The sequence below is a fragment of the Somniosus microcephalus genome, unplaced genomic scaffold (assembly GCF_052327205.1).
Source record: "Somniosus microcephalus isolate GS21.2 unplaced genomic scaffold, FLI_Smic_1.0 unresolved_chr1, whole genome shotgun sequence".
Lineage (NCBI taxonomy): Eukaryota > Metazoa > Chordata > Chondrichthyes > Squaliformes > Somniosidae > Somniosus > Somniosus microcephalus.
Window position 1 is genome coordinate 124,426,624 of NW_028225179.1, and position 14,589 is coordinate 124,441,212.

Genomic DNA, 14,589 nt, shown 5'->3' on the forward strand with positions numbered 1-14,589 from the left:
CTGCAGAATCCCATCAAACACTCCCAAGGAAGGTACAGCACGGGTTAGACACATAGTAAATCTCCCTCTACACCTTCCTATCAAACACTCCCAGGACAGGTACAGCATGGGTGAGATACAGAGCAAAGCTCCCTCTACACTGTCCCATCAAACAGTCCCAGGTCAGGTACAGAACAGGTGAGATACAGAGTAAGGCCCCCTCTACAGTGACCCAACAAACATTCCAAGATCAGGTACATCACGGGCTAGATACAGAGTACAGCTCCCCCTACACTGTCCCATCAAACACTCCCAGGGCACGTACAGCACGGGTTATATATAGAGCAAAGCTCACTCTACACCACCCCATCAAAAACTCCCAGGGCAGGGACAGCAAGGGTAAGACACAGTGCCAAGCTCCCTCTACACTGTCCCATCAAACACTCCCAGGGCAGGTACAGCACAGGTTAGATAGAGAGTAAAGCCCCCTCTACACTGACCCAACAAACACTCCAAGATCAGGTACTGTACGGGTTAGATACAGAGTAAAGCTCAATCTACACCATCCCATCAAACACTCCCAGGGCAGGGTCAGCACTGGTTAGATACAGATTAAAGCTCCCTCTAAAGTGTACCATCAAACACTCCCAGGGAAGGTACAGCACAGGTGAGATACAGAGTAAATTCCCTCTACACTGTCCCATCAAAACTCCCAGTTCAGGTGCAGCACGGGTTAGATACAGAGTAAAGTTCCCTCTACACTGTCCCATCAAACACACCCACGTCAGGTACTGCACGGGTTAGATACAGAGTAAAACTACTTCTACACTGTCCCATCAAACACTCCCAGGGCAGGTACAGCACAGGTTAGATGCAAATTAAAGCTCACTCTACACGACCCCATCAAACACTCCCAGGGCACGTACAGCACGGGTTAGATACAGAGTAAAGCTCAATCTACACCATCCCATCAAACACTCCCAGTGCAGGGACAGCACTGGTTAGATGCAGATTAAAGCGCCCTCTACACTGTCCCATCAAACAATCCCAGGATAGGTACAGCATGGGTTAGATACAGAGTAAAGCTCCGTCTACACTGCCCCATCAAACACTCCCAGGGCAGGTACAGCATGGGTTAGATACAGAGTAAAGCTCCCTCTACACTGTCCAATCAAACACTCCCAGGGCAGGTACAGCACGGGTTTGGTACAGAGTAAAGCTCCCTCTACACCATCCCATCAAACACTTCCTCGGCAGGGACAGCGCTGGTTAGCTACAGAGTAAAGCTCCCTCTACACTGTCCCATCAAACACTCCCAGGTCAGGTATAGCACAGGTTAGATACAGAGTAAAGCGCCCTCTACACTGTCCCGTCAAACACTCCAAGGGCAGGTACAGCACGGGTTAGACACAGAGTAAAACACACTCTACACTATCACATCAAACACTCCCAGGGCAGGTACAGCACAGATTAGATACAGAGTAAACCTCCCTCTACGCTATCCCATCAAACACTCCCAGGGCAGGTATAGCACAGGTCAGATACAGAGTAAAGCTCACTCTACACTCTCCCATCAAACACTCCCAGGGCAGGTACAGCACGGGTTAATTGCAGAGTAAAGCTCACTCTACACTGTCCCATCAAACATTCCCAGGGCAGATACAGCACCGGTTAGATACAGAGTAATGCTCCCTCTACACTCTCCCATCAAACACTTCCAGGGCAGGTACAGCACGGGTTAATTACAGAGTAAATCTCACTGTACACTGTCCCATCAAACATTCCTTGGGCAGATACAGCACCGGTTAGATACAGATTAATGCTCCCTCTACACTGTCCAATCAAACACTCCCAGGGCAGGTGCAGCACAGGTTAGATACAGAGTAAAGCTCCCTCTACACTGGCCCATCAAACACTCCCAGGTCCGGTACAGCATGGGTTAGATACAGAGTAAAGCTCCCTCTACACTGGCCCACCAAACACTCCCAGGGCAGGTGCAGCATAGGTTAGATACAGACTAACGTGTCCTCTACACTGCCCCATCAATCATTCGCATGTCAGGTACAGCATGGGTTAGATACAGAGTAAAGCTCCCTCTACGCCATCCCATCAAACACTCCCAGGTCAGGTACAGAGCGCTTTACATGCAGAGTAAAGCTCCCTCTACACTGTCCCATCAAACACTCCCAGGGCAGGTACAGCACGGATTAGATACAGGGTAAAGCTCCCTCTACACTGTCCCATCAAACACTCCCAGGGCAGGTGCAGCGCGGGTTAGATACAGAGTAAAGCTCCCTTTACACTGTCTCATCAAACACTCCCAGGTCAGGTACAGCACGGTTTACATACATAGTAAAGCTCCCTCTACACCAGCCCATCAAACACTCCCAGGGCTGGTACTGCACGGGTTAGATACAGGGTAAAGCTCCCTCTACACTGTCCCATCAAACACTCCCAGGGCAGGTACAGCACGGGTTAGATACAGAGTAAAGCTCCCTCTGCACTGTCCCATCAAACACTCCCAGGGCAGGTACAGCACGGGTTAGATACAGAGTAAATCTCCCTCTACACTGTCCCATCAAACACTCCCAGGGCAGGTTCAGCACAGGTTAGATACAGAGCAAAGCTCCCTCTAAACTGTCCCATCAAACACTCCCAGGGCAGGTACAGCACGGGTTAGATACAGAGTAAAGCTCCCTCTACACTGTCCCATCAAACACTCCCAGGGCAAGTACAGCACGGGTTAGATACAGAGTAAAGCTCTCTCTACACTGTCCAATCAAACACTCCCAGGGCAAGTACAGCACGGGTTAGATACAGAGTAAAGCTCCCTCTACACTGTCCCATGAAACACTCCCAGAGCAGGTACAGCACGGGTTAGATACAGAGTAAAGCTCCCTCTACACTGTCCCATCAAACACTCCCAGGGCAAGTACAGCACGGGTTAGATACAGAGTAAAGTTCCCTCTACACTGTCCCATCAAACACTCCCAGGGCAGGTACAGCACGGGTTAGATACAGAGTAAAGCTCCCTCTACACTGTCCCAGCAAACTCTCCCAGTGCAGGTACAGCACGGGTTAGATACAGAGTAAAGCTCCTTCTACACTATCCCATCAAACACTCCCAGGGCAGGTACAGCACGGGTTAGATACAGAGTAAAGCTCCCTCTACATTGTCCCATCAAACACTCCCAGGTCAGGTACAGCACGGGTTAGATACAGAGTAAAGCTCCTTCTACACTATCCCATCAAACACTCCCAGGGCAGGTACAGCACGGGTTAGATACAGAGTAAAGCTCCCTCTACACTGTCCCATCAAACACTCCCAGGGCAGGTACAGCACGGGTTAGATACAGAGTAAAGCTCCCTCTACACTGGCCCATCAAACACTCCCAGGGCAGGTACAGCACGGGTTAGATACAGAGTAAAGCTCCCTCTACATTGTCCCATCAAACACTCCCAGGTCAGGTACAGCATGGGTTAGATACAGAGTAAAGCTCCCTCTACACTGTCCCATCATACTGTCCCAGGACAGGTACATCACGGGTTAGATACAGAGTAAAGCTCCCTCTACACTGGCCCATCAAACACTCCCAGGTCAGGTACAGCGCGGGTTAGATGCAGAGTAAAGCTCTGTGTGATGTCTCAGGTTTCAACGACCTTGCTGGGCCGGGTACTGGGAGATGGTCTTCACCAAACACGAGGAAAAGTGGAAATTGGGAAGGGAAAAAATGTTAGTGTATTCTGCGACAGCCATATAAGGCTGAAAACCAAACAATTATGATTGATATTATGACAGAAAATGTGCAGTTAGTGTTTCAATCCCTTACATCTTATTTCATCCTCGTGCAGAGGCGATGAGGGCACTGATCGATATGCTCGACGGTCCTTGATCTTCTTACGGAAAGAACACCGTTGGTCGTTGAGACGTCTGCTCTGGACTTCCCACACCAGGTCAAAAAATACCTCACCGTCACTGAAGTCAGGGGTCAAGTATTTGGTCTACAGAGAGAGAGAGAGAGACAGTGTGACATTGAGTGACATCACAGACAGCCAATCCCAACCGAGTTCCTGGCGGAAGGCGGTTCCAAAACAGCCTCATTCGTCCAATGAAGCAGCTTTTCCTGTACATCCTACCATGATTCTTTGGTCAGGGAGAAAGGAATCGGAGGATATGTTGATGGGGTTGGATGAAGAATGGTGGGAGGAGGTGTGTGTAGAGCGTGCCTCTGTTGGGCCAAATGGCCTGTTTCTGGGCTGTAAATACGATGTAACTCTGTGTAATTGTCCAGCTCTCCGCCCACAATGCAACAAGTGTGAGATGTTTAGATCCCTTCTCTGGCCATTCTTGAGGTGCCTTCGAAATGAGATTGTCAGTTTAGCGTCATTTAATGTGCTGGCAATTTTGTGTGGAGTCCCGAATTCGGGGTCATAAATACAAGACCAATAAATCCAACAGGGAATTCAGGAAAATCTTCTTTCCCAGGGAGTGGTTAGAGTGTGGAACTCACTCCCACATGGAGTAATTTAAGCGAATAGCATCGATGCATTTATGAAGATAGTGACAGACTTCAAGAGGACACACACAGACATGTGGCAGATGAAATTTAACGCAGAAAAGTGCGAAGTGATACATTTTGGTAGAAAGAATGAGGAGAGGTAATTTAAACTAAAGGGTACAATCCTAAAGCGGGTGCATGAACAGAGAGACCTGGCGGTATATGTGCACAAATCCTTGAAGGTGGCAGGGCAGGTTGAGAAAGTGGTTAAAAAAGCTTACGGGATCCTGGGCTTCATAAATAGAGGCATAGAGCACAAAAGCTAGGAAGTTATGATGAACCTTAATAAAACACTGGTTCGGTCTCAACTGAAGTATTGTGTCCAATTCTGGCACTGCGCTTTAGGAAGGATGTGAAGTCCTTGGAGAGGGTGCAGAAGAGGTTTACAAGAATGGTTCCAGGGATGAGGGACTTCAGTTACGTGGATAGACTGGAGAAGCTGGGGTTGTTCTTCTTAGAGCAGAGAATATTGAGAGGAGATTTGATAGAGGTGTTCAAAATCATGAGGGGTCTGGACAAAGTAGATAGAGGGAAACTGTTCCCATTGGCAGAAGGGTCGAGAACCAGAGGACACAGATTTAAGGTGATTGGCAGAAGAACCAAAGGCGACATGAGGAAAAACGTTTTAATGCAGCGAGTGGTTAGGATCTGGAATGCACTGCCTGAAAGGGTGGTGGAGGCAGATTCAATCGTGGCTTTCAAAAGGGAATTGGATAAGTACCTGACAGAAAAACATTTGCAGGGCTATGGGGAGAGGGCGGGGGAGTGGGACTAGCTGAGGTGCTCTTGCAGAGAACCGGCACGGGCTCGACAGGCCAAATGGCCTTCTTCCGTGCTGTAACCATTCTATGAGTCTATGATAAGGGGAAGCTAGATAATTATGTGAGGGAGAAAGGAATTGAAGGTTAGGCTGACAGGGTGAGATGAAGTAGGGTGAGTGGAGTTTTGTGCGGAGCATAAACACTGGCAGAGACCAGCTAGATTTGTATCTGTGCTGTGAAATTCTATGTAATTCTATGTAATTGACCCATCCATTGGGGACTGGGTTGGGATTGTACCCATTTCACCCAGAACTCTTTCAGACAACAGAGAGAGGAGATTTTCATTCACCCAGTCTGTTCTGGATTAGAACTTAACGACCAGAGGTGACAGGAATGTACACTAACTCACTGCGGCACCCTTGACCATCTTTAATACATGGTTACAGTGTAAATGCACAATCCCTGTTAATCTGAAGGGCATCCTGTATGAACTTATCGGTAGCGACAGCAAGGGCCAAGTCTAGTTTCAGATTCCTTTGCGCTCACCATATTTTGTACGTTGCTGGTATCCAGGTGTAACTGGTCAAGGCCGAGGCACCTTACAGCTTCAGCGTTGCATTCATCCGCTGGCACGGTGTCACTGTCCTCGTCACTCCTGTCTGTGGGGCAACTGGGGTGACTGAGCTGCCCCGCCCCGGCGTGAGTGTCCGAAGAAGCCGATCGATCGGTCACCTCGCCGTCCTCTTGGCCACCGTCACCTTCACTCTCTCTGGTCTGCGATAAGAAAGACTTGGCATTTGTATTGGGCCCTTCCACAGACTCTGGACATCCCAAAAAACAATTGGCGGCCAACGTATCACCAGCGGAGTGTTGCTTTACTTGTAGGCAAGCATGGCAGCCCATTAGCAAGTCATGAGATGAATGCCCAGTTAATCTGTTTTAATTTTGTCGGCAGCCCTCTCACCTCTGGAGTGAGACTACATAATGCTGCGGTACAGAGGGATCTGGGGGTCCTTGTACATGAAACACAAAAAGTTAGCATGCAGGTACAGCAAGTAATTAGGAAGGCTAATGGAATGTTGGCCTTTATTGCAAGGGGTATGGAGTATAAAAGTAGGGATGCAACTTTACAGGGTGCTGGTGAGACCACACCTGGAGTATTGCGTACAGTTTTGGTCTCCATATTTAATGAAGGATATACTTGCATTGGAGGCAGTGCAGGGAAGGTTCACTAGGTTGATTCCTGGGATGAAGGGGTTGATGTATGACAAAAGGTTGAGCAGGTTGGGCCTATACTCATTGGAGTTTAGAAGAATGAGAGGTGATCTTATTGAAACATAAGATTCTGAGGGGGATTGACAGGGTGAATGCTGAGAGGATGTTTCCCCTAGTGGGGGTATCTAGAACTAGGGGGCATAGTTTCAGAATAAGGGGTCACCCATTTAAGACGGAGATGAGGAGGAATTTCTTCTCTCAGAGGGTCGTGAATCTTTGGAATTCTCTACCCAAGAGAGCTGTGGAGGCGGAGTCAGTGAATATATTCACGGTGGAGATTGACAGACATTTGAACTACAAGGGAGTCAAGGGGTATGGGGAGAGAGCGGGAAAGTGGAGTTGAGGCCAAGATTGGATCAGCCATGATCTTATTGAATGGCGGAGCAGGCTCGAGGGGCCGATTGGCCGACTCCTGCTCCTGTTTCTTATGTTCTTATGTTCTCTGAGTCAGGAGATCATGGGTTCAAGCCCCCCTCCAGGACTTGAGCACAAGATCAGTGTTGGTGTTGGCTCAGGGATGAACATGGGCCAAGGCAGCAGGCGAACTTCTTCAAATCGCCTACCATTGGATCTTTTACACTCACCTGAGAAGCCAGATGGGGTCTCATTCAAAAGGATGGCATCTTGTACAGCAGCACTAGCTCAGTACTTCACTAATTATGTGCTCAAGTCTCCGGAGTGGGGCTTGAACCCAGGACCTCCTGATTCAGAGGCCAGGTTTGTAGGAAATCGTGGATTGAAAGAAATAATCGTCTGTTATGTGTTCCCTGTAGTGTATGTAACCGTCTACCTTTAAGAGACTATTGTATGTAACCGTTCACCTTTAAGAGAACTATTTTAGGTGTGGCACTACTTGTTTGGCTTCTGTATACGGTAATACCGACGGTGACCACACCGGTATATAAGTGCTGTGGCATGATTTATAGGGCAGATTCGCCCTGACCTTCGAATAGTAAAGTCCTGTTGTATGTTACTCCTGAAGTCTGTGTCGTAATTAACTGCACAAACCACAGACTTTACAGTGGCGACGAGTCCGATCGTACCCTGCGGCAACAATATTTTCAAGCAACGAAAGAGCGTCGAAAAGAGGCAACCGCCCTCGTCATTCGGCTGGGAGAAAACTCAAGGCTGCAGCAATAGAAAGGAGGAAGACTTTAGCGACAAAAACTTCCATCAGCAACAGGCACTGACTGTCCCTTCTGCCACGGTGACTGTGAGTAAGGGAAAGTGAAAAGAATAGCCGGAGGATAAGGGCTGGGCACTCGACCACGGTCGAGGGGGAAAAGGAGCCGGACAAAAAAGTCGGGTCCAACGGTGTCGTGAGAGACCGCGACCGGCGGGAAAAGCCGGGTGGTGACCGAAGCCACGAAGCGCTGCGACCGGGAGCGTAGGCGCGGGAAGAGAGAAACTCAGCCGCAGCCGGGGAGAGAAGCACCGGACTGCGAGAGGGCTGGGAGGCGCGATTGGGGTCCGAGCGAGCGGGAGAGGCAGAGCCGACCAAGAGAGACTGCGCGAGAGCCAGTCCAGCGGCTGAACTGTCCTCCGTCAACGGGGTGTAACCAGCGCCGGTAGAGCCGAGCGAGCGGGAGAGACACAGAGCCGAGCAAGGGGAACTGTGCGAGAGCCAGCCCAGCGGCTGAACCTGTTCGCCGTCAGCGGGGTACCCAGAGCCGGTCGCCCTGCCATAAAATTTAAAAAAAAGGGAAAGCCTTGAAGCCGACGCGCAGGCTGTGAACCTGAAAGCCAGCGGCCGTCGCCCGTGGGGGAAAGTGTACCCCTCCCGCCAGGGAAGAAACGCGGGAAGCCGCCATTAGGCGAGGAAGAAGACAGAAGCGGGAAACCGCCATTGAAGTGGGCGGGGAGAGAAGATAAGAGCGGGAAACCGCCATTTTCGCGGGAAAACCGCCATCTTAGAAAAAAAAAGAAATAATAATTTAAAGAAATACTTGTGTTGTTCCCAAAGAGAGGAAGATGCCTAAGCGTGGTAACATCAACGATTTTAATTCGGAGATAGAAGACTGGGCCACGTACGTGGAACGCATTGAGATCTATTGTGAGGCCAACAAAATAGAAGACGACGACAAAGCTATAACCTTGCTAAACTCGATGGGCGCAAAGACATACGGGCTCTTGAAGCATCTACTATCACCAGCTAAACCGGCGGATCAGACTTTCGATGAGATAGTGGCTGTTCTGAAGGATCACTTGAACCCCACACCGTTGATGTTGGCTGAACGATTCAAATTCTATGCGAGAACGCAACGGAAAGACGAAAGCAACGCGGAATACTTGGTCGAACTGCGTAGACTAGCGAAATACTGCCAGTTTGAAGGGAATCTGACAGAGGCATTGTGAGACAAGTTCGTATGCGGACTGTCCAAGGAAGGGACGCAAAAGCGATTACTCGAAGAGAACGACCTTACACTTGACAGGGCTGTCCTTATAGCAGCATCGCACGAAGCCGCAGTGAAAGGAACTGCGGAAATGCAGCTAAAGGCAGCGGCACTCGGTGTGGACCAAATTACCTCGAGTATAACAAAATGCTATCGCTGTGGGAAGACAACACACGATCAGAACCAATGCTGGTTTAAGAGCCAGGAATGTAGGAAATGTGGCAAACTGGGTCACATCGCTAAGGTATGCCGGTCAGGGAAGAAGACCAACAACCAAAGGAAGCCATCACAGGAAAAGTACAACAAGGTACACAAGGTGGCTGAGAAGAGTTCAGACGAACAGAATTCAGGCTCAGACCCAAACGGCCAGGAGCTGGGTAGTCTGAGAATTCATAATGTGAGTAAGGAAGCTGACCTACAAACTATCTGGGTCATGCTAAAAATAGCTGGAGTCCAAGTGAAAATGGAGTTGGACACTGGATCAGCTGTATCAGTCATAAATCGAAGGGATTACCACAGGCTATTCTCACATATACCCCTAAGAGATACCAAGTTCGTATTGCAGACATACACGGGGCATAAAGTATACCCCATGGGAAAGATAAGAGTCAAGGTGAGAGATAGGGGTAAAGAACACCCAAGAATGAACTTATACGTACTACCTGAGGGAGGACCACCACTTCTAGGACGGGAGTGGATCAAGAAAATAGACATGGAATGGCACTACCTACAAGCAATGACGAGTGAGGACTCGGTGCAGACAAGCAGCTCAGACTCTGAGCCGGAAGACGATAAGTCCAGCCCAAGTATGAAAAACAAGGTTAACATGAACTCACTGACTAAGGATGGCAAAACGATGGCGTGTATAAAGACAGAGAATTCTGAGTCTGTTCAAGTTACAGACATATGCATTACGGAGGAACACCGAGCTCGAACTCAACGTTATCTCAAAGTACGACAACAATTAGAACAATTGAGTTACCGTCTCGTACAAGAGATGAAAACAATGAAAAAGTTCTATGACACCGAATGGGAGAGTCTGGAAAGACAACAGAACCTGCTGGCTCAAGCAGAGAGTGACCATAGAGCCATCGTGACCAATTACCGATCACATCTCCCTTATGATGTTCAGGAGTTAGAATATTTGCATGATCTAGAGATACAGCATAAAGGCAAACCACGCTACACTGAGGATTTTGTCCTGCAATTGGAGACGGAGCCAGTGCAGGCAAGGTTAAGAGAAGCTGAATCGCAATGTGCACTTAAAGAGATGCAGAAAAAAATCTTGGACATAGAAAAGAGAAACGCTTCTTTACCTGATGAGAATAATGTGGCCATGTTGCAAGAGGAGCTTATGGGGCGAAACTGAAAGAAGCTAAGCAAAGGATGTTGGAACTTGAAACACAGAACCAAATCAGCAGTAACCAGCTATGTCGAGCAGAGAAGGAGTGCAATGGTCTACAGGAGAAGGTGCAATATCTCTCAGCCCAGAATAAGGGACTACTCACTCAGTTAAATGAAAGTAAAGGGAAAATGGCTGAGATAGACTGCAAGAATAAAGAAGATTTGATGGCAGTGAGACTTCGAGAGGCAGATAGCATAGCAGCCTTGGCTGAACTCCAACAGAAAATTGCGAAAGAAGCAAATGAAGAGGAATCTTCAGGAAGCCAGGATTTTATTCCAGTTCTTCTCTACGACTCCTTACAAGCAGAGTGTGAGAAGTTGAAAGAACAGTATGAACAGGCCCAGGCTATAATTCTGGAGGGGGTTAACTCGGCAACCTCCGAAAAGCTAGTTTCAGTAGAAGCATATGAGCAACTAAAGGTTGAACATGAGCAAGAAGTCCAAAGGCTGCAGGAAATTCTTGATGAGCTCAAGGCCAAGACAGACTCATCGGTAGAAGTTCCATCCATAGATGAGAAATTAGAGGTGAAAGACATGGCCGAACATGAAAGACAAGATGTCCAAGAACTCATAAAAATATTGAAGGAAACCCAAGACAAATATGAGGCGGCAATGACCGAGGTTCAACAACTTGAACAACAGATTCAACTGGGAATCCTTTCAGTGGAAGAAAAGGAAACTGTAAGAAACACAGAGACTGTAAGAATGGCCCCTGAACATGAGCTAGAGAGCATCAAGGCGCAACTGCTCCGAGCGCTGAAAGCCAAAGTCCAAGAGGAAAAGAAGGTGAAAGCATTGGAGAAAAAGGTGGAGGAAATGGAGAAGACTCTGATCCACAGTGTTCCCGTGGAAGAGTTAACGGTCAGCCAACTCCTTCATATGCTGAGGGACAAGACTCTGCAATGGGAACAATCTGAACACGAGCTTCAATCTTCAAAGGGAAGGAGTTCGGAGCTCTCAAAAGTTATGGAAATAGCTGAGGTTGCAACACAGATTTTACTGGGATGCCAAAAGGACACTGAATCACGTCTATGTGAACAACAGAATGTTGAAACAGCTGCTCCAGTAGAAGGATTGAATAGCCCGATCAATCAATCCCCGATGGAAGGGGAAGTATTGAAATCACAAATGAGGTCCTTAGTGAAGGATTTGCAGGAAACCCAGGAAGAGCGGGATGACTATGAACACATGAAGAAGTCCCTTCAGGAAAGATGTCTAGGGAGGGAACAACAGTCGGCTAACGTCCAGTTGGGTAAGGAAGAAGTAGCAGGCCCTCTCGCTAGACTAGCTCAGGATGACACCGAATATTACCATGACCTGTTGAGTGACACGGAATATTACGAGGACTTGGTCTGCCCAGCTTGTGATGAAAACTCCCAAAGTGCAGAAATCAGGATGAAGCACTTAAAGTCTAAGGAACATAGGGAGATGGTGGCGCTACAGCTGGCAGCTGATAAGGGAGCCCCGAGAGTCTCCAAGAAGCAAAAAAGGAAAAGACGAAGCCAAAGATGATAACCATCTAAATCATTATCACTTCTAATGGGAAAGTAGGGAAAAATTACTAAGGCAGTCCAGCTGTTTATAAAAGTCAGCACTGCTGGTTCAGCAGGACGGAAGTTCAAGCTGTTACGTCAAGGGAAAGACTATTGGATGAGTCACGCTAGCAATGTGAACCGGCTACACCACAGAGATGTTGTTCGGACCGAGTCAAGACCAGAGACTGAATCTGTGAACTGTTCCCACAGAGACTGAACCCGTGAACTGTTTTCCGCAGAGACTATATCTGTAAATTGTTTTACATGAAGTTGAATATATGTTATGTTTAATGGGGAATACGTATGTTGTAAGCTAAAAAGGGAGGATTGTAGTGTATGTAACCGTCTACCTTTAAGAGACTATTGTATGTAACCGTTCACCTTTAAGAGAACTATTTTAGGTGTGGCACTACTTGTTTGGCTTCTGTATACGGTAATACTGACGGTGACCACACCGGTATATAAGTGCTGTGGCATGATTTATAGGGCAGATTCGCCCTGACCTTCGAATAGTAAAGTCCTGTTGTATGTTACTCCTGAAGTCTGTGTCGTAATTAACTGCACAAACCACAGACTTTACATTCCCTAGATCAGCAGTTTGCCTAAGTTGATGACACAGAAGGATTCCAGTCATGTCAGAAAAGGAGTTGTACAGAGAGCTGAATTACGAGGTCAGAACACAAACACAGGCCTTCGAGTGGGCATAGCTAGGCCTGATAAGGGATGCAGCAAGGAGCCGTAGGATAAACAAGCTGTCTACGAGAGGGCAACAAAACCTTTAGAACAGAGATAAGGAGGAAAATGACCTCATGAGGCTGGGAGGGGGCTGTGATAGGTGGCCTCTCCCTTGTAATTGGACAATAGGATGGGGAACAATTGATTGACACCAGGTAATTGTAGTGTCCGTGTGTAGATAAAGACACTGAAGACAGGAGTTGGTTCATAGGTATTTACTAAGCAAGTCTGGGGGGGGGGGGTTCTAAAGGATATACACAATACACAGGCTTATATAGCCCAAGTGGCAATTACCGGCATTACGCACACTTGGGGCTCTTAAAGGCACATACACCACAATTGCTCTTAAAGGCACATACACCACAATTCCTCCCCTTCTAGCTAACTAGTACATCATATTTTAAGTAATTATTAATTACATGTTATATGCAAAATAATATACATTGCTGTATTAATTAATTATAAGTTAGTCTCTCAGGAGGCTTCCTGACTCGGTCCGGATAACGCCTCGGGGGTGTAGTAGTTTCTGGTGGTGTAGTAGGTTCTTCTGGCAAGGCTGATTCGGCTTGAAGGCCAGTGTCGGGTTCATCGGGTTCCAGTATCACCGGATCGGAGGTAGATATGGGTATCTCTACTTCATCGTTAGATGTATAGTGTGGTGGTGTAGGTTGTCCCTTTTCAGATGACTTGATGATTTGGTCAGCATGGCGCCTTATTATGCTTTCTCCGATGTCCACGGTATACATCAGTGGCCCTAGTCGTGTGCAGATAGTTCCAGGCTGCCATTTCTCGGTACGGTAGTCCCGGGCCAAAACCGGTTGGCCTATCTGGAAGGCCCTAGTTGGCCTTTCATTCATGCCCTGAAACTGCCGGTTCTCCACGTCCCTTCGGATGTTGGGCTTGACCAAATCCAGCCGGCATCTTAGGTTTCTATTGTAGAACATCATGGCGGGAGTTTGGTTTGTAACCATATGTGTTGCATTCCTATATGCAAATAAGAAGTTATCCACCTTGTGCTGAAGTTTTATGTCTTCATTACCCATGGCCTTTATGGCCTTCTTAAAGGTCTGGACAAACCTTTCAGCCAATCCATTGGTGGCGGGGTGGTATGGGGCGGACGTGTAGTGCTTTACCCCATTGTTCTTTAAGAACTTTCTGAATTCTTCGAACACAAATTGCGGTCCATTATCAGAACATATCTGTTCCGGCAGCCCATTCCTGGCAAATATGGTCCTTAATACTGTGATGGTTTTTTCCGTGGTGGTGGAGGACATCTTTATTACCTCCGGCCACTTGGAGTGTGCATCAACTGCGATTAAGAACATTGAGTCCATAAATGGACCAGCAAAGTCGATGTGCACCCTTTGCCAGGGAGATGAGGGCCACTCCCATGGATGTAGAGGGGCCTGTGGCGGAGCATTTTGGACCTTCTGGCATCCTAGGCAGCTCTTGGTCATGTCTTCGATGTCTCCATCGATACCTGGCCACCATACAAACGCCCTAGCTAGGTTCTTCATTTTCACTCCACCCAGATGCCCCTCGTGAAGCTCCTTTAGCACTTTATCCTGGAGTTTGGGTGGAATCACCACTCTGGATCCACACATCAAGGTTCCTCGGCACACTGACAGCTGTTCTCTTCTTTGCGAGAATGCTGGCAACAGTGGTTCGCCATGTGCTGGCCATCCCTTTATTGTTAAATCGTAGACCCGTGAGAGAGTAGGGTCATTTCTGGTCTCCCTTTCAATGGCAGAATTTGTCACCGGTAGACATTCCACTATGGTAGAGTGGAATATCTCTACTGGGTCTACTGTAGGTGCCTCTTCTATCGTTGGCAACGGCAGGCGCGATAAACCGTCAGCATTCCCATGCTGTTTTGACCCTTTGTATTCAATGTTGTATTGGTGTGCCCCTAGAAAAAGGGACCACCTCTGTAGTCTTTGTGCCGTCA

The 14,589-nt window shown here is 48.0% G+C and overlaps 1 protein-coding gene across 1 annotated transcript in view; it reads right to left on the reverse strand.

Moving 5' to 3' along the window:
• LOC147095803 (uncharacterized) overlaps nt 1–14,589 on the reverse strand; it is a 112,671-nt gene that overhangs the window by 18,277 nt on the left and 79,805 nt on the right. The window contains exons 3-4 of the mRNA XM_085974810.1: nt 5,846–6,073; nt 3,810–3,981 (exon numbers count right to left, since the gene is read on the reverse strand). Coding sequence (XP_085830936.1) covers nt 3,810–3,981; nt 5,846–6,073 — 400 coding nt within the window. The remainder of the gene's footprint in view (nt 1–3,809; nt 3,982–5,845; nt 6,074–14,589) is intronic.